Source organism: Dipodomys merriami, unplaced genomic scaffold (genome assembly GCF_024711535.1).
Source record: "Dipodomys merriami isolate MVZ:Mamm:240054 unplaced genomic scaffold, mDipMer1.0.p SCAF_16, whole genome shotgun sequence".
In the NCBI taxonomy this organism is placed as follows: domain Eukaryota; kingdom Metazoa; phylum Chordata; class Mammalia; order Rodentia; family Heteromyidae; genus Dipodomys; species Dipodomys merriami.
This window is the reverse complement of record NW_027202937.1, coordinates 33,412,409-33,433,023: the sequence shown is the minus strand read 5'-3', so window position 1 is coordinate 33,433,023 and position 20,615 is coordinate 33,412,409. Positions and strand designations below refer to the sequence as shown.

At 41.8% G+C, this 20,615-nt stretch overlaps 1 protein-coding gene across 4 annotated transcripts in view; it reads left to right on the top strand.

Moving 5' to 3' along the window:
* The window catches only part of Nqo2 (N-ribosyldihydronicotinamide:quinone dehydrogenase 2), a 102,227-nt gene extending 82,525 nt beyond the window's left edge, over positions 1 to 19,702 (top strand). For 3 of the 4 annotated variants that reach the window (XM_070024692.1, XM_070024694.1, XM_070024691.1), the window contains one exon: positions 2,856 to 3,216. In XM_070024692.1, the coding sequence (XP_069880793.1) occupies positions 2,856 to 3,032 (177 nt within the window). In that variant the 3' untranslated portion in view covers positions 3,033 to 3,216. Of the gene's footprint in view, positions 1 to 2,855; positions 3,217 to 17,461 lie in introns of those variants that run through there. The other variant, XM_070024693.1, reaches the window with a different exon arrangement.
* The last annotated feature ends 913 nt before the right edge of the window (positions 19,703 to 20,615 follow it).

Sequence of the window (20,615 nt, the reverse complement as noted above, 5' to 3'; positions counted from 1 at the left end):
AATGAGAAAACACATAATTGTAGCCTTTGGTAGTATTCGGCCCAGATCTAAGCCAAATCTGGCTGGCCTTCTGCCTGCTTTGTGGGAAGGGAAATGGCTCTGCAGTGGTTCTATATGGTGTGTGTGTGAGTGAGGGTGAGGCCTAGTAGTGAAAGTGCAGAGCTGTACACGCACATGCAGTGCTTGGTGAAGTCTGGACAAGAGGCACCAGGGCCCTATATTCTCAATGGCTTCATGCGGGCTTTGTGCCTCGTACCCAGGATTCTAAGCTCCTCTCTTACCGTGTCTGCCACAGGCCCTCCCACTTCTTATCTCCCTGGTTGTCAGTGTGAACATTCAGAAGGGCTGAGGAATGCCTATCTGCCTAAGGAAGGCAGTAGGTAGAGGGAGTTCAAGCTGGCTGGGGCAGAGCTGGAGGCAGGGTTGTGGGTCCAGGGCATGGACTTCAAGGAGACCCAGAAACTTCAATGGGGCATCAAAACGCTGCTCTTCTTGGAAGTTATAAGGTGTGTCTGGAAGAGGAGAATACATATTTAAGAGTTTATAGCTTCCCTCAAAAAAGTGTAGACATTGTAGGGGTCAGTTGTGCCTCAGTGGAAGGTTTGTGCTGAATTCCATCCCACCACACACACTAGGAATTGCCCCTTTCTTTGCATTCTAGGTTACATACCCAGCCCATGTTTCTGTGGGGGTCAAATTAGCTATACTGTCTTCAAAACTTGAAGGTCTCCCTTCTCCTTCCATTCCCTTCCCTTCCTTTCTCTCCCCTCCCCTCCCCTCCTTCTTCCTTCCTCTCTCCTCTCCTTCCCTCCCCTCCCCTCCAGGTTTTTTCTCCCTTTTTTCCTTTTGTTGGTACCAGGGCTTGAACTTAGAGTCTGGGCACTGTCTCTTAGCTTTTTCACTCAAGGTGGCACTCTACCATTTGAGCCACAACTCTACTTCCAGCCATTTGGTGGTTAACTGGAGATAAAAGTGTCACACACTTTTCTGCCCAAGCTGGATTTGAACCCTGATCCTCAAATCTCAGCCTCTTGAGTTACTAGGATTACAAGTTTAAGTCACTAGTGCTTGGTGATAATTTTCTTTATACAGATAATACACATGTATTTTTCAGTTCATACCTTGTCTTTGTTGTTTTCAAGGAAATCTTATCATTTTCAATGTCTTCTAAAAGTTCTTTTTCATTTCTGAAGGCTTTTGGTTTCTGAATTAATATTCTTTTCACGCAGACTGTTTACTGATTTCTTCTACCAAATATAATTGGCTTTTTAAAGCTAATTTCCAGTAGTACACCTGTATCATACAAGGAAAAAGTAATATAAAAATAGCATGTGGTCTTCTGCCTAATGGAATAGGCCAGGATATGGTACTGCAGAAGAACAAGTGTAGTATTTCTGGGGAAAAATGGTCCCTTTTGAACTCTGATTCCAATTACTTATGCTTTGTTGAAGGAAATAATTATAAGCTGTGAGCTTTCTTCTCTACAGGCCAACTCTTTTATGTGTCATTAGCCAAGCCTACATTCCTGCTTGCCTTTAGCCAGGTGCTGGTGGCTCACACCCATAATCCTAAGTACTCACGAGACTAAGACTGAGGGTCATGATTCAATCCAAAAGAGCCAGAAGTAGAGCTGTGTCTCAGTTGGTAGAATGCTAACCTTGAGCCAAAAAGCTCAGGGGCAGCACCCAGGTCCTGAGTTCAAGTCTCAGGACTGGTACAAAAAAGAAAAGAAAATTACCTTTTAGTTTGCAAAATGATGTATTAAAAGCCAGGTGTCAGTGGTTCATACCTATAATCCTATCTACTCACGAGGCTGAGATCTGAGAATTGTGGCTTAAAGCCAGCCCAGGAAGGAAAGTCCATGAGACTCTTACCTCCAATTAACCACCAAAAAGCTAGAAATGGAGCTGTAGAAGCAGTAGAACACTAGATTTGATCAAAAAGCTTAGGGGCAACACCCAGGCCCTAAGTTTAAGCCCCAGGACTAGCCAAAAAAGAAAAGAAAGATACACAAATAGATATATATATATATATATGAAGGCAAAGGGAGAAAATATGAAAACTAAAGATAAAATTAGTTGCTTTAGTCCCTTCCACAGAAATAATTACTCAGGGTGGGGGGGGGGGTGTTGGTCCTGGGGCTTGAACTCAGGGCCTGGGTACTGTTCCTGAACTTTGTTTTTCTCAAGGCTAGCACTCTACCACTTCAGCCACAGCTCCACTTTCAGCCTTTTTGTTGTTGTTGTTTAATTGGAAATAAGAGTCTGACATCCTTTCCTGGGATGTCATTGAACCGCAGTCCTCTGATCTCAGCTTCCTGAGTAAACAGGAACCACCAGCACCCAGCTGAAATTATCACTTTTAAATAATTTATTTTCTTATGGCTCATATAGTATTATATACATAATGTCCATCTCTTTATTCTTTTATATAAATAATATATCACAGATACTTGCTTCTATTTTTTTTCATGTAGAAAATATCAACAGCCTTCCACAGTATCATATTCATATAACTAGAATAACCTAATCCTAGAATGGTCCACAGTATGAATGTGTCATTATTTTCTGGTCAGTCAAAACTGTAATGTTGAAAAAGAACTGTAATGTTGAGTGTTGGAATCAGTAGCAAGATAACAGATAAATCTCATCAGTACATTCCAGCATATCCAGGTGCTTCCCCTGGATAATGAAGCCCTGATGTTATAGTTACAAGGAAATTTTCAGTTACCTCGTAGCAGGAAAGTTGGTTTATAATTTTTTGAAGGTTTGCTCCATACCCATTCTCCCTTTTGATCATTTAATTGAATAGCCAATAAAAGGTATGGTTTCTGATCAATTCTATCTTTTCTTTAGCATGGCACACTCCATTTCTGTGGATTTAAAGTCCTTGCCCCTCAGATCAGTTTTGCTCCTGAGTTTTCATCAGAAGAAGAAAGAAAATCAATGGTGGCATCATGGGCCCAGCGGCTGAAGGGCATCTGGAAGGAAGAACCCATCCATTGTACTCCCCCTTGGTACTTCGGGGACTAACACTTTGTACCTGTGCACGTTGTGTGAATGGCACACCAAAAGACTCAGTTGTTTAAGGAGAACATGGTGCCATATCCAGAAGAGCAAACTGAATAGAGTTAATGATACCCAGGAATGAGTGTCTTAACAGTTTTATTCAGTCAGATCAGATATCTCAATAATCAGCTTGTTATGTGATTTTTCAGAGCTAGTTTCTTCTTAATTCCAATACCACTTTTTGTTTTCTCTGATTATCTAATGGAGTCATTTTAAAGCTGCTCTTCAAAGCAGCCTTCCGATTTTCCTTCCAAGACATCTTTATGCTTTTGTCACGTCCCTTCTTGAGCCTCTTTCCTATGGTCACCTTCTAGCATCTGAAACATTTTCTTCAAAACCTCCCATCTTCTGCTTTTTCAAGTGTCTTTTTCTTTCTTTCTTTCTTTCTTCCTTTTTTTTTTGTCAGTCATGGCGCCTGAACTCTGGGTCTGGGCACTATCCCTCAACTCTTCAGCTCAAGGCTAGCGCTCTACCACTTGAGCCACAGCACCACTTCCGGCTTTCTTCTTTTTGCTTATGTGGTGCTGAGGAATCGAACCCAGGGCCTCATGCATGCAAGGCAAGCGCTCTACCACTGAGCCACCTTCCCAGCCCCAGATGTACCTGTTCTTTAGGTGGTATTGTAGTTGTGGCTTCTTGAGTATCCATCCAAGATGTACTAGAATGGTCCAAAGAATGCCATTTCTTAGTAAGGACTGCTTTTTGTGAAGACAAGATAAAACTAGAGCACTGAATATCTATTGCCCCCAGGAGTATTAGAGGAACACTCCCACCCTTTCAGCCAAGTCTCTTCTACTTCATCTTTGGTAGATACCATGCTCGGATAGGGATTTCCAGACACCAAACCACTTTCCATCAAAGGTTTGAATACAATGACCAGCTGTATTAGCATTTTTCTAGGACTCTGAGATCAATTAGCATGGTTTCTATCAAAGAGAAGCAGCTTTTGATTGGCCCAGACTTTATATAGGCCCCATCCCAAAAATGTGCTCCCCAACCTTTAGTTGTAGAGCAAGGGTGACACCCTGTTTGTATACCCAGCCCTGGATCATAATAAGTTGAATGTGGCTCTCAGTTGGGTGCTGGCATCTGGGCAAATGTTTTCCTAAGCACCAGGTCAAAGAAAAAGACTTCTCATGCATCAGATGATTTTAATGTTTCTTACTTTCCCTGGTGTCCCTTCTGCCATACTTGGAGCCTGGCAAGGGCAGACAGCCCCAGAAGAAATGTCCTGGGCAGATATCTCCCCAAAAACTCAATGCAAGATATTCAGCAGCATAGCTTCCTCCCACCCACCCCACCTCTGTTGCTCTATAAGCTGCAGCCATAGTGACTTCTGGTAGATAGCAACACTGCTCTTTAGAGCCTCATCCTGAGGTCCTTGTGACCTCAGAGCATCAGAGGTAGGAAGTCCTCCATCCTCCCTTACAATTCTAAAGTGTCAGGTGAGAGGATGGAAATTTTTATGACAAGACATCTACCCAAATAACTGAAGTCCTACTGCCTTGAGATCTTAGGGGTCAGCTCATCCTAGCATGTGTCCAGGGTATTAATTATGCTTCTAAAACAAAACCACTAGCATCTAAACAGCTGAAGCTTGCTTTGATCTAATCAGATGCCCAGCACCCTCCTACACCAGACAGTGACTTTTAAAAAGTCTTACTGCTGTTAAACTTTACAGTTTAGCATAGCCAGGGCAATAGGAATTATTGTTTGGTTAAGAAAAGGAGACATTTCCAGGTACATCAGGTTCTGTGGGTGACAGTTCAGACATGGCCAAATCCAAGAACTATGATACACAACCAGTCCCCAAAATAGCACAGAAATGGCATCAGGAAACCTTGATCACAAAGACATGAATCTCTTAAGTGAGTAGACCCCAAGTTCTTGAGGAACAAGCATTCTGCTAAGAAGCACAAGAAGAGCTTTAATAAGATACAGGCAACAATGCCAAGGCATTGAGTGTGCACAGGTCAAGGCCATCAAGGCCTTCGTGAAGCCCTAAGTACTTAATAACAAATGCAAGATTCCAGAGCACACCACCAGCAAACTCCAACAACTTGCCCTTATTACCCACCCAAAGCTTGGGAAGTGTATTTGTGCCTACATTGCCACAGGTCTCAGGCTTACCTGGCCCAAAGCCAAGGCACAGGCTCAAGCCAAGATGCAAACCAAAGATGCAGCTCCAGCTCAAATTCCCAAAGGTGGAAGGGCCCACAATAAAGACCTTTGTCTGCCAGTGTGAGGACAGGTGGACTAGTGTGACTCCCCAGCTGCCATCTTCAAGGGTGCTGGTGTCCTTTGCTGTTTCTACCAATAAACTTGAGGCAGGATCTGGTGGGGGTGGGGGAAGAAAAGGGAAGGAAATGGCTGCATCCATAGCTGTGTTCTAAAACCCATTTTTCTTAGCACAAAGGCCTCTTTGGACAGAAGTTAGAAGCAAAGAGGAAGGAAGCATATTGCTTAATATAAGAATATGGCAGGAGTTTAAGGGGAATTCTGACAGATCAGTTGATGCCTTGTCTCCAGAGGAGAGAGAAACTGGCACTGAGCTCAAGATGAAAAACAAGCCCCAGAAAATGGCAACAAGGCAAGCATGAGGAATGAGATGGCTTGTAAGCAGCCCAGTAGTTGGGTGGTATAGAAGCTTTAGGGAAACCTGCTGTGTCCCAGGAAGCCCTCCCACTGACCTAGGTGATTTATATTGATTGCTCTTGAAGGAAAGTATCACTTGGGTTTCACCAGCACAGGGCATGTTGCCTGAGACACTGTTAAGTGGCCTTATACTGCTGAGAGCAAATGATAAGAAAGGTTGACCCTAGGTGGTCCTGTGACCAGGAGATTCAATTCTCAGTAATGGATTCTAGGAAAATACAGAGAAAATGAAAATATTCTTTCAAATGAAATGTGTGTTTTTTTTTAGTAGTGGTAATTATAGCAAAACACACTCATGTGCCAGCTGGTGATATAAACTTATGTCTTAGTAGCTTATCTGCTCTTTATGACAGTCCTGTGAACATGTTACCCCCACTTCACAGGTAAAGAAACAGGGTAAGTTAAAGACTCTGGCCCCAGGATTATAGCCAGAGAAGAGCAGATGTGGAATTTGAACCTAAAACGTGGCCATCCACTGTGCTGTTAAATAGTGGACATTATGGACAGTCACCTGTCCGTAATCAGCAACCTGCTGATCTTTTGCTAAGCCATCTGTTTTTTAATAGGGATGGCCCATCCTCTATACTCAGGAGTGGCACCTGACAAGCCTTACGAGTAATGGTGCTCTGTGGCCTAATCCATGCCAGGAAAAATGATTAAATTCAGGGGGCCATTGGCTCTACTGGGAAAGAGAAGCTGTGCTTGCTTTGGAACTTGAAGCTGTAGCAATGGAAGTCATTCAGAAGCTGTGATGGAGGTCAGCTGCCCAGTGTGGAAATCTTACCCAGCTTTCTTTTTTCTCTTTTCGTTTCTTTTTTTTTTTTTTGCCAGTCCTAGGGCTTGAACTTGGGGCCCCGGGTGCTGTCCCTGAGCTGCTTTGGCTCAAGGCTAGAGCTCTACCAACTTGAGTCACAGCACCACTTCTGGCTTTTTCTGTTTATGTGATAGAGGAATCAAATTCAGAGGTTCGTGCAAGCATTCTACCACTAAGCCACATTCCCAGTGCACTTATGCAGCTTTCTAGAGACTACTGCCTAATGCTACCCTTTGACACATGCATCCATATCCTTGCCTGAAAGTGAGTAATCAGCTCAGTTATATGAGGCAATATATTGCCTTTCTTGTTTCAAGTGGTTTTGGGGTAGGGCTTATAACAAATTATAACCAAATAATTCAATAAAAAATGGTTTAAAAACCAGGCAAGGATCCAACTAAAAAAGAACTACAGACCAATCTCTCTGATGAACACAGATGCAAAGCTCCTCGATAAAATATTAACCAACAGAATCCAGATACAAAAAAAATTGTACATTATGGCCAAGTAGGCTTCATCCCACAGATGCAAGCCTGCTTTAACATACATAAATCAATAAATGTAATTCACCACATTAATAGAGCCAAGGTCCAGAACCACATGATTATCTCCATGATTCAGAAAAGGCTTTTGACAAAATATAACATGCATCTTAAAAGTTCTGGAGAAAATAGGAATAGAAGGAACATTCTTTAAAACAATAAAAGCTATATATAACAGACCAACAGCCAATATCATACTAAATGGGGGAAAACTAAAACCAATACCCCTAAAATCAGTAACAAAGCAAGGATGCCTACTCTCTCCACTCCTTTTCAATATAATTCTGGAATCCTTAGCCAGAGCAATAAGGCTAGGAAAGGACATTAAAAGGATTGATATAGGGAAAGAAGAAATTAAACTATCCCTATTTGCAGATGACATGACCTTATACTTAAGCGACCAAGGAAAACTCCACTTTCAAACTCCTAGCACTAACAAAACACTTTGGCAAAGTAACAGGACACAAAATTAACCCATAAAAATCAGTTACCTTTCTGTACACCAACAATACACAAGCAGAAAGGGAAATCAGGAAAACAACCCCATTCACAATAGCCTCAAAAAAAGTAAAATATCTAGGAATTAACCTAACCAAAGATGTAAAGGATGTATTTGGTGAAAACTATAAAAATCTAAAGAAAGATATCAAAGAGGATGCCAGGAAATGGAAAGACTTTCCATGTTCATGGATAGGTAGAATCAATATTGTGAAAATGACCATACTGCCCAAAGTGATATACAAATTCAACACAATTCCCATAAAAATCTCAATGACATTCTTTACTGAAATAGGGGAAACAATAAAAATATTAATAAGGAACAACAAAAGACCTAGAATAGCCAATGCAATTCTAGGCAAAAGCAGCAATGTAGGTGGTATCATAATACCAGATTCCAAGCTCTACATAGAGCCATAATAACAAAAACAGCTTGGCATTGGCACAAGACCCCAAAACCAATGGGCTACATTAGACAATCCAGAAATAAAACCACATATTTACAGTCAGCTGATGATATTCAACAAAGAAGGCAAAGACATATAGTGGAAAAAACGGCCTCTTCAACTATTGGTGCTGGGAAAACTGTCATCATGCACTAACATCAACTCAAAATGGATTAAAGACTCAACATCAGACCTGAAACTCTGAAACTACTAGGACAAAGTAGGAGAGACACTAGAACGTATAGGCATAGGCAGGAACTTCTTCCTGAACAGAATCCCAGGGGCACAACAGATTGGAGAGAGATGCAACAAATAAGACTACCTTAAAAAGTTTCTGCACAGCTAAAGATGTAGCTACCAAACTAGGAAGACAGCCAACCAATTAGGAAAAGATATTTACCAGCAATATATACGACAAAGGTCTAATATCCATTATATACAGAGAGCTCAAGAAACTAATCCCTCCCAAATTTAACAAAATAATCACTAAGGGAGCTAAAGAGAGACATAGAAGAAGAGGTAAAAATGGCAAAGAAACACACAAGGAAATGTTCATCATCCCTGGCTGCAAAGGAAATGCAAATAAAAACAACCCTGAGACAACACTTTATCCCAGCCTATATTCTTTATTTCAGACAAAACAAATGCTGGCAGGGATGTGGAGAAAGAGCAACCCTACTGCACTGGTGGGAATGTAAACAACTACTCTGGAAAGCAGTCTGGAGGTTCCTCAGAAAACTAAACATAATCATACCCTATGACCCAGCCATACCACTCCTAGGCATATAACCAAGCAACAGGAACCAGGCTAATACAAGGACACCTGCACTTCCATGGTCATTGCTGCACTATTCATAATAGCCAAGATATGGAAACAACTCAGATGCCCCACTACAGATAAATGGATCCAAAAATTGTGTAACTATATACAATGGAATTTTACACTGCCATTAGAAAGGATAAAATAATAGCATTCTCAGGGAAATGGATGGAACTAGAACAAATCATGTTGAGCGGGATGAGCCAAGATCAGAGAAATAAATGGCACATGGTTCTGTAGTAACAGACAGTGTCCATGTCCTGAACAAGTTCAGCAGCCTCTGTAGGCCTTAGTTTCCCCACCTGTGATCTAAAAAGAATCTGGCCCACTACTGTTGCCCCACATGATATTGCAGGGTGCCTGTGTGACCTCAATCCATGTTCTTTTTCTGGAGCTCCAGCAGGAGATCTTGTCTGGGACCTCGGAAGCTGCCCCTGGCTCAGGTTGCATTCCTTTCTTTCTTTCTGTAAAGGGGGACTGATATGTTAAAAATGTGATGCACGTGGTCATTTGGCCCAGGAAATCATACCAAGCAGGAAGCTTGTCAAGAAAGAGATCATGATATAGATCAGTGATATAAAAGCTCTGACCTTAGGGCAGGTTTCTCCTAGAATGAGCTGACTGTAAGAAGGATTTGCTATTTTTTTACAGATTTGCTATCCAGTTTACAGATGGATAAACAGAGACTCACAGAGGTAACATACCTCCCCCCTTGGTAATACTGAGTAAAACCAAAACAGCCTTTTCCAGAGCTTGTGCTCTGGACCACTTGGGCTAAGAAACTACAGCAGGGACAATCGGACCAAAACTAGACAAAGCCATTTTTAGAAAACTGTTCAAGGAATTCACAGGGACGTACACACTGAAAGCAAGAGAAATCTGAGCTGTCCTCCCTGGCCTAGGTAGGTCTGAGATCCTTCTGCCAGCTATCTGCTTCAGGTTTAAACTCCACTGGGACTTTCATTTCCTGCTCTGTGGCAGACAAGATACTCCAGAAAACACTCCTATAGCAGCAAAACTTCTAGCTGTCAGTTAAATCACAAGGAATAGACCTTTAAATGTTATTAAAATCAAGATAAAATAAGGAAAATACCCAAACATATCTCTCAGACCTTTTTCCAGAAAAAAAATTAGTTGCTGACAGCAGAGGGCATGCAAGTGTGAACCATCAGGCAACCTCGATCTCACACTGACCAACAACCTGGCAAAACAGGGAGACCATATTACAGGTGTGTGCGGGTAAAAGAAATAGGCAGAAAAATACACCTACCTTTTAAAGGAGATAGGTTTTGTACTCATAAATTGATATGTTCATTGAAACTCCTTTATATAACTATTTGAAGATTTTTCTAAAAAAGAGAAGTAAAAGGAGACAGGCAAGCTATCTACTCCGATCTGGACAGAGGGGAAAATATCTTCCCCGTGCTGCATAGTTTTGTGCTGATTTTATGTCACCCATATGTACAAAGTCAAGGAAATCTAAGGAATTGAAGCTCCAAAAGACAGCAACTCTTGGTATAGGAAAATATAAGGAGAAATTCTGGAAGAAAAGACATCTAATGCCTGTATGGATTTCCCTGATTAATACTTTAATATAAGCGACTCAGAATTACACAGAAGAAGACAACAGGAGATCTCCCTCTTTTCCTTTTTAATATATTTTTAAAAAATTATTTTTGATTATCTTTATATACAGTGTATATCCACATGTATATCTTTAGGAGAGTGGAGGAAAGGGCATAGAACTCGAGGGGAAAAGGGTGAAAATTTGTAGTAGTGGAGCTCACAGGACATTGATGGAAGTGAACTATACAACCTGTGGGTGGAGATGGGAGGGACTAACTGGGAGAGAATGAGGGAATAGAAGACACTGTATGAAAGGAAATGTAGGGCTAGGAATGTGCCTAGCATGCATGAAGCCCTGGATTCAATTCCTTAGTACCATATGAACAGAAAAAGCCAGAAGTGGCTTTGTGGCTCAAGTGGTAGAGTGCTAACCTTTAACAAAAGCAATTCAGGAACAGTGCCCAGGCCCTGAGTTCAAGCCCCAGGACTGGCACAAAAAAAGAAGAAATAAAAAGAAAGGAAATATACTCATTACCTGACTCGTGTAATTGTAATCACTCTGTACATCACACTTTTTTTTTTTTTGTCAGTCGTGGGGCTTGAACTCTGGGCTTGCGTGCTGTCCTTGTGCTCTTCAGCTCAAGGCTAAGAGCTCTACCACTTGAGCCACAACACCACTTCCAGTCTTATTGGAGATAAGAGTCTCACGGACTTTCCTGCCCAGCCTGGCTTTGAACCGTGATTCTCAGATCTCAGCCTCCTGAGTAGCTAGGATTACAGGTGTGAGCCACCAGCGCTCCACTACATAACCTTTATAATAACAACAAACTAATATTTTAAAAAAACAACATGAGTGCAAATATGCAAAAATAACCAGCAGTGCCAGCCTAGAAAAAGCATGAGACTCTTAACAAAACAAAACAAACTAAAAGGGAGGCTCTGAGAGAGGGTGGCTCAGATGGAAAAGCACTTGCCTAGAAAGCATGAGGCCCTGAGTTCAATCCTCATTACTGCCAAGAAAAAAATATTCCTGTCTGGGAAGTCCTTCCTCCTCCCCAAGAGAACAGCATGTCTATACCCCCTTGTTGGTGTCACAGCCATTATTGTATCATTGTATTTTGGCTACTGATTGTGAATAAGGTTAACTGGAGAACTGAACAGATGTTACTGGTTGGCTTGATAGCCCCTCTTCCCACCCTGCTATACTGTATATGTCATACAAATGGGAAACAAGACTGGAAACCCCAAGGCCCTGGCACATTTAAAGACCTCAAATGTAGGAATGGAAGGATCAAATTATTTTAGGCCTTTCTACAGGCACCATCTCTGACTTGCTTGAGTTGCCGACTAGTCTTGAGGATGGCAGTCCCTAGTTGTGGCATACTCCTCCCAGGCACTGTTTCAATCCCACATTCTTCAATTGAGTTGTAAACATGAGGTCTGGCCATGGACATAGCTGAGGAACATGAGGAGGTTCGAGAAAAGTTGGGCTAGTAATTTTCCAGTTCTTTTTATTCCCCCTATAAAATATTTAATATTTCTTTTAAATTTCTTTTAAATTTTTATTCATTTGTATATTTTATGTATAAGGGGGCTGCAATCTAGCATGTCCATTTATGTGTTCAGTATATCACTTCTTCCCATCCTTTGCTCTGCCAGTTACATTAAATTTCTTTTTTCTTTTTTATGTGTGCTGATACTAGGGCTTCATGTTCTCGCTAGGCTTGATTATTCATGGCTAGCAATCTTACCAGTTGAACTGTACTTCTAGCCTGACATTTTGCTAGTTAATTGTAGACACTGTCTCACATTTTTCTGCCCAGGCTGGCTTCGAACCTTGATCATCTAGATATCAGCCTCCTGAGTAGCTATGATTACATAAGCCACCAGCATCTGGCTACAATTAATATTTCTAAATATAAGCCAGCTATCATCGGATTGTGGCGGACTCTAATTATACCATGCACATACTTAAGTGTGTCAGTTGTCTATTGCTGTAGCAAAATACCTGACCAAAAAATAAACATTTTTAGAGACTTCTATAGTTTCTAAAAGTCTATAGTCACTTGGCTCTGTTGTTTCTGGGTCTGTGGTGAGGCAGAATATCATGGCAGGGAACGTGTGAGGAGCCAGGCTGCTCACCTAACAGCAGCTAGGAAGAGAGACCCAGGAAGGACAAGAGCAGGGAAGGAGTTAAGAGACAAGATGCAGCCTTTGAGGACAAGCCTTCGGTGACTTCCTCCAACTAGTCACACCTCCTACCGCTTCCACTATTAATCATTCACTCAATTATGAGCCTTCAGAACCTTCATGTTCCAATCACATCTCAAGGATCCACCTTTGAACACTGCTGTATGCTGCTCAAAAGATGAGCGTGTGGAGGACATTTCGTGTGGAAATCGTAATATTCAGCAAAGTACATCAAGAAATGGCACTCACAAACTATTTCTGTCCAGGATCACAAGTTTTTAAATCCAGTGCAAGGGTGCCAAGACTGGGAGCCAGATGTATATTTGCTGCCCTCTGGTGTAGACTTTGGAGGGTAAATGTTCTAAACCCTGAAAGAAAAAAAAATAATAGAACACTTCTGGTCCCATTTTGGATAAGAAATAGTCAACCTGATGCCGGGTGCTGGTGGCTCATGCCTGTAATCCTAGCTACTCAGGAGGCTGAGATCTGAGGATCGCGGTTCAAAGTCAGTCCAGGCAGGAGAGACCGTGAGACTCCTATCTCCAATAAACCACCAGAAAACCGGAAGTGGCGCTGTAGCTCAAGTGGTAGAGCGCTTGCCTTGAGCTGAAGAGCTGAGGGACAGCGCCCAGGCCCCGAGTTCAAGCCCCACAACCGACCAAAAAAAAGAAATAGTCAATCTGTAGTAATATTCCAGTTTCTTCCTCTCTGGAAAAGCTTGATGGAAGTAAGAATATTTTCCTGGTAAAGAACCATTGAGCTAGGATGAAGCCCCAGGTCTGCTTGCCTTTAGAACCCAATCTTTCATCCTCAGTGTTGCTGTCTTCTACACTCAAGAGTCCTGAGTGGAGCATGGAGTCTACCACAAATATGGAAAATGAAGATGTACACTGATCAGTTAGGTAGAGGAATCTCAGGGGATAGAAATAAGAACTGATACAGTTATGTCTGATCAAATCCAAAATGGCCAGCAGCAGATTTTCCCCAGTATTTAAAAGGCCACAATCTTTCAATCTTTGTCATGGATTTGTCTGATTCTTCTTCCTTGATTTAGCCCACACATCAAGAGGAAACAGCTCCAACAGGGCCAATGCCCAGCACTGAAGGTGAGGGAAGAAGGCCTCCAGGTAGGCCCTGGCACATTGCCCCACTGGTGCTTTACCACTTGAGCCACACTTCAACCTGGCTTTGTGATAGTTAATTGCAGATAGAATCTCAATTACTTTTCTTTCCAGGCTGGCTTTGAACTTTCTCTGATCTTACCTTCCTCAGTTGATTATAGGCATGGGTCACAGATGCCAGGCTGACAAGTTAGAGAGAGAGAGAGAGAGAGAGAGAGAGAGAGAGAGAGAGAGAGAGAGAGAGAGAGAGAGAGAGAGAGAGAGAGCATGTTCTGTGCTAAACCTAAAGCTTGAATTCAGGGCCTGGGCATTGTTCCTGAGCTTTTTCGCTCAAGGCTAACACACTACCACTTGAGCGACAGCTCTACTTCAGCTTTTTGGTGATTTGAAAATAAGAGGTTCATGGACTTTTCCTGTTCAGACTAGCTTCAAACCATGATCCTCAGAGCTCAGCCTCCTGAGTAGCTAGGATTATGGGCATGAGCTACCAACCAAATTTGCCTATAAGGTACAAAAATTCTATGAATCTGGTTTCCTTCAGAATTGTTCCGGGGATAGGTTTCTTTAGTTTATCAAGGAAATTTCATAAAACTTTAAAATTTGTTTTGCCTTCATCTTACCAAAATAGTTCTAGTCTGAACACAGAAATAAACCCAGAATTCCAGATAATACATGGCCCTAATTTCACAAAACACTCTTTCTCTTATGTGAAGTTGGATGCCAGCTGGTAATACCTTTGCAGGGGGTCTTCATGCATTGACTAACTACATCCTTTTGGGTGAAGTGAAGGTAACCTTTGCAATGTTTTCTGCTGCACAAATCCTAGGCATAGGTGTCAAATACTAAAAAGAGTCCAGTGTTTCAGAATCCAAAGCAAAGCACCACTTAGAACTGCTTCATGAAGGATGGGGAGCATGAGAGAAAGATGGTCATTGATTTCAAAAGGAATGTGTGTCCATTAAGAAAAGAAGACTGGTTTGCAGTTCTGAGAACTGACAAGAAGTGAGGAGCTCCAGTCTTCCCCATCACAGGAAACTTCTTTCTCTTTACTAATTTTTCACCTTAATTAGAATTTCTGCCACAATCAGAAATTACATGAAAGGTTTGATATTCTGACACTGAGGAGGGGATCTTTTAGTTGCTTGGTATTTAACCCTCTCAAAGGACATTTGGCATGCTGCTTACATGAGTATGGGGGGGGGAATTTCGAACCAGTTGTCATCTACTTTTGTACTTCCTGAGGGAGCTGTGGGTTCAGTGTGGAAAGAGGCTAACTGAAGCTGTACTTCTGTGGAATTCAAGAGGTTAAGTCATGCTCCTAAGGCTGCATTGTTAAGAAAGATCAGCAATATATGGCCTGGTAAGGTTTGGCTGCAGACTTGGATCCAGTAACATTTAACACATGGAGACTAGCAGAGTGGTCAGATAAGACTACAGCTAACTAACTACATGTATAAAAAAAGCAGGCTGGGATATTTCAGGTGTCGACTACCAGTTTATTCCTTAGCTCCATCTAATACTGCTGTGATGAACAATGAAATTCCATCAATCACACCTCTAAAGCAAGCAGAAATTTGCTTTCTTCATGGTGGAGTAGAGATGTCAGGAAGGGTAGCAAGGGACAGAGCCCACTGGGTGGGTTCAAGCACAGTTAGAGGGACATGGTATGGCGTGAGGACCTCCAGGAAGCCTGCCCAACTATGCACAGCCTGCTACCTTGCAGCTTGGTTGGGGTGAAACTGACCCTAACCAATCTCTCTACTGGGAAGCTTTAATGTTGACTGTGCTCTACAACCTGGGCTGGAGAGGTTGGCAGAGTAAATGTGCCCTCTGCAGTAGACTACTCACCCCTGCATGACCCATAGTGACCTACTGCATCTCTGCCACTTCAGACCAACCCCAGCAAGCCCACTGTGAGCTGAGCCACATCTTCTCCAACAAGTAAGAACCTTCCCAACCTGTCCTTTCCTGAGAGCTTTCCCTTATCCCTCAAGGTGCCTTCTAGATATTGGGGGGGGGGGGAACTCTTCAACTCAGGGCCTGGGTTCTGTCCTGAGCTTTTTTTTACTCAAGGCCAGCACTCTACCACTTGAGCCACAACTCTGCTTCCAGCTTTTTAGTGGTTAATTGGAGATGGTAGTCTCAGATTTTCCTGCCTAGGCTGGACATGAACTGTGATTCTCAGATGTCAGCCTTCAGAGTAGCTAGGATTACCAGAGCCTGGCTCTTTTCGATTTACGCCTATGGTCACTTCTCACAATTTCTTCTTCCACCTCTTCCTCCTCCCTCCCCTCCTTCTTTTTTCTCCTCCTCCTCTTTCCTTTTCCTTCTTCTGATCCCTCTTTCTGTGTGTGCATGTGCACTGGTACTGGGGCTTGAACTCAGGGCTTTATGCTCTGGCTTGGATTTTTCACTCAAGGATGGTGCTCTGCCACTTGAACCACACAATTTCTGGCTTTTTGTTGTCTAACTGGAGATAAGAGTTTCTGGGACTTATCTGCCCAGGCTGTCTTTGAACCTTCAGTTCTCAGTCTCCTGAGTACCCAGGATTACAGGCATGAGCTAATGGCGTTCAGCTTATAATTACTTCCTTATACTAGATTTATGTTTAACCATCTTGATTTCTATCTCCTACCAGTTCCAGATTGTTAGATTTAATGATGTGTATAAAGACTTTGTGATCAACAGCCAAATGATAACTTTCATACCTTGGTTTTCAATATTTTACACAGCAAAATCAAATCTAAGGGTTTAAAAGCTATCCTGAAGTTACCTATATTTGGGTCCCCCAAATCAGTGTTTCCAAGAAGCAAATTCTCCACTTCAAACTATCAATGGTTTGGAACATGCAGGTTTATTTTCTTCTATTATTACTAATTTTTTTCTTTTTAGAAGTGATGAGATAATTTATAAAGAAAAATGTCATCAAAATCATATTTACTACTTTAACCTTACTGTTGATAATTTATCCTAAGTAGATTGTTAAAAATCACCAAGTAAGGCAGGGTGCTGGTGGATCACACTTGTAATCAAGAGGTTGGGATCTGAGGATGGCGGTTCAGAGTTAGCCCAGGCAGGAAACTCTGTAAGACTCTTATCTCCAGTTAACCACCAGAAGGTGAAAGTGAAGTTGTGTGTGGCTCAATGGTAGACTGCTAACGTTGAGGCCAGACTGAGTTCAAGCTTCAAGACTGGCAAACACACACACACACACACACACACACACACACACACACACACACACACACACACACACACACACACACACACACACACACACACACACACACACACACACACATCACCAACAGAATTTCTTTAATCAAGGAAACCCCCAAAATATGAGTTTCATTAAGCAAACTACATCACCTTTTTAACACTATAAATTTCATAGAATAATAATGTGGTGTCATGTGTAACATAAATTGCTGGCACATAAAACACTGCCAACGAAAAATGTACATAAGAACTACCCATTGGAGATCTATGTAGTTTGAGGATTTAATGATATGTAGAGGCTAGAGTCCAATTTCATGGAGTCTAGCAGAAGATAGAGCTTTTGGGGTCAGAGATAAGAGAGTTTATTTTAACAAACACTAACCATACTCGCTTGTGTTAGTTTTCTCCTCAGCCCCAGGAAGGAAATGCAAAAGATTTGTCACAGATGGCTGCACATGAGGGCGCTGCACTGCAGGAAGGGAATACCAAGCATGGAGAGTCACTGATTTTTTTTTTTCACAGAAAGCAGAAGCCAGCTGTTCCTTGCCTCTAAGAACTGTTGACTCATCCTTTGAGGCTGCTGCTTATGCATATGAGGAAAAGTGCCATCAAGTATTTTTCTTATAAAAAACAAGTACTTGCAGGAAGGACCAGCACCATGGTGGACTCTCTTGCCCAACAACAATGTAAAAACTTGGTGAGAAGCATGAAAATGGAATAGAACTATAAAAGAAAAAGAAAAATAATTTTGCTAGTGTGGCAAAATACTTTATAACCCATGTCCTTAATCTGTTTTCTGTTATAAGAAAATAGCTGTAGTTGGATACCTTATAAAGAAAAAAAAGTTTATCTAGCTCACTTTTTTGCAGGTTGAAAGTCCAAGATTAGGTAGCCTCTCCTGTTTGGTCTTCATGGTGTGCCTCATGGCAAATGGAATCCCAATGGCTAGAGCATGTGAGGAAGGGATCACAAGGCAAGATGGGAAGCTAGAGAGATTTAGGGTCCAGGCTCAATCTATAACAAACTGCTCTTGAGACTCTCCCTCCCTTGGACAGCCACTACAATGACCTAATCACCTTCTAGCAGGCCCCACCCCTTAAAGGTTCCACCACTTCAACATCAACATACTGAAGACTAAGCTTCCAGCAAACGTACTTCTGAAAGACACACTCAAACCATATCCAAATTGTAGCAGCCTGGGTTTTTTTTTTTTCTCATTACCTATACGTATATATTATGGTGTATACTCAAGCACTGTCCATCACCAGCTTTTCAAAATCTAAGCAAGGGAATTGTTTTCTTTCCTTTGTTAAGATGCTGCTCAGGTTCACTATCTTTTCTATAGATCAGCACTGAATATCCATGTGGACACTGCAGTCCTCTTCCTCTCCAAGAGGACCTGGAGATCCCCCAGCTCTGGGAGCTTGCATGTCCACTCAACATAATTCATTTTTGGATAATGATCACTTTATCTTTTCCAACTCTTGTACATTTTCTGCCATTCTGTGTTTTTATAAAGCACATACAGTTGTTACATAACTGTATGCTATTGGAACTATTTCTTAGAACATGTTTGCAAGGAACATCATCAAGGAAGGGGGTCAAGAATTTTCTCTGGCTAAGCACAGCTTTCTATAAAAGCAGTGAATCTCTGAGCTCAGTGTTCTCTTCCTGTGGTGATGGGCACCCTCATCTTGTTACCTGATCTCATTAATGTGAAAAGATTTTACAGCTTCATGGTATGATGAATTGTTACTACATTCTACCAAATATTTTAAAACATAATCTGGACAGTCTTTTGTTGTTGTTGGCGGTGGTCTTGAGGCTTGAACTCTGGGCCTGGGCACTGTCCCTCAGCTCTTCAGCTCAAGGTGAGCACTCTGCCACTTGAGCCATAGCACCACTTCTGGTTTTCTGGTGGGTTATTGGAGATAAGAGTCTCACAGACTTTCCTGCCTGGGCTGGCTTTGAACTGTGCATAATCCTCAGATCTCAGCCTCCTAAATAGCTAGGATTACAGGCGAGAGCCACCAGCACCTGAGTAGACAGTCTTATTTGCTTGTTTGTTTTTTTTTTTTTGGGTCCGGTTGTGGGGCCTGAACTCTGGGCCTGGGCGCTGTCCCTCAGCTCTTCAGCTCAAGGCTAGCGCTCTACCACTTGAGCCACAGCACCACTTCCGGCTTTTTTCTTTTTGCTTATATGGTGCTGAGGAATCGAACCCAGGGCCTCAGGCTTGCAAGGCAAGCGCTCTACCATTGAGCCACCTTCCCAGCCCCTTTGCTTGTTTGTTGAGACAGGATTTCACTAGGTAGCCCTTGCTAGAGCTTGAACTCAGGGCCTTGGCACTGTCCCTGAGCTCTTGTGCTCAAGCCTACTGCCTTACGACTTACCAACACATAGCTCAACTTTCAGCTTTTTGGTGGTTAATTAGAGATAAGAGTCTCATGGACTTTCCAGGGACTGACTTCAAATTGTGATCCTCAGATTTCAGACTCCTGAGTAGCTAGAATTATGGCATAAACCATGGCTGCCCAACTTGTTTTTAACTTTCATCAGTTAATACAGTAAATTCTGTTGACTGCTTTACTGATTTTCAAACTTTAAACAAAGACCAAGAAAGTTACTTTGGTCATCTAATGTTACTTTTTTACATCCTAATAAATTCTATTGTATTAAATGTTATTAACTGGTGTTAATGAATTGAGTTAGCTTATAATTTTTCTCACCCTGTCTTTATTAAATTTTAATATGAAGTATAATCTCAAAACTTCTCTCTGCTGTCTTAATGAATAATCAAATAGTTCATTGCTTCAATGATTGGAACCACTCACAAGTACAAGTATCTGGATATTCAGTTTTGTTTCATTTTATAGAAATAAAAGCAAAGTCCACATTCTGTTTCTGGGATAAGCATGACTCATCCTGCCCCTCCCACTGAATGTAGCTATAAAGTCAGGACAGAATACTGAAGAGCTGCGATCAAGAGTCTAAAAACTATCAGCAGGAAGTAGGCAAGAAAAGTATAATTCAAGGTACAACCATTCTAGCAATAAGTTTGACTTTTTACTCTAGTATTCCTAAGCATGAACTCATTATAGCTCAAAATTCTGTAGGCATGATTAAGAACAGAAAAACTCCAGAGACACATTCTAGTTCTGGCTTGAATGGTGGGAATTTAATTCTGTATTGTCCCTAATATTTCTTTCTTTTCTGTCACAAACCAGTCTGTAGGAAATCCCACTGTGGCAGCAAATAAAACCTACAAAGCCAAAACACTGATAAAGTAAAACCTCCTCATCCAAACAGGAATACTGTAGTCCCACGAGGACAGTCTTCTTGTTTCTTTTTCTCTCTTTCCTCCCATCTTTTGGCTCTAGAAAAGGTTGCACTTGAAGAAGCATGCAGCATAGTGGGCAACTAAAGTTTCAGCTTTCTGTATGCAGAGTAGGAATAAGTCTCATGGAGCCAGAAAGTACTGAGGAGGTCACACAGAGAGAAATGAGCACAGCAAAGCAGTACCATAAAACTGTGTGTGAACATGGGGTTCATTTGAGCCTCATACATATATATCCAACCAGCATAATGAAGACATTGAGAACTAAAATACCACTGGGTACACACAGATCAGAATAGCACAGCAAAGGCTTTAAGAAACACAGTCCACAGAATGTATACT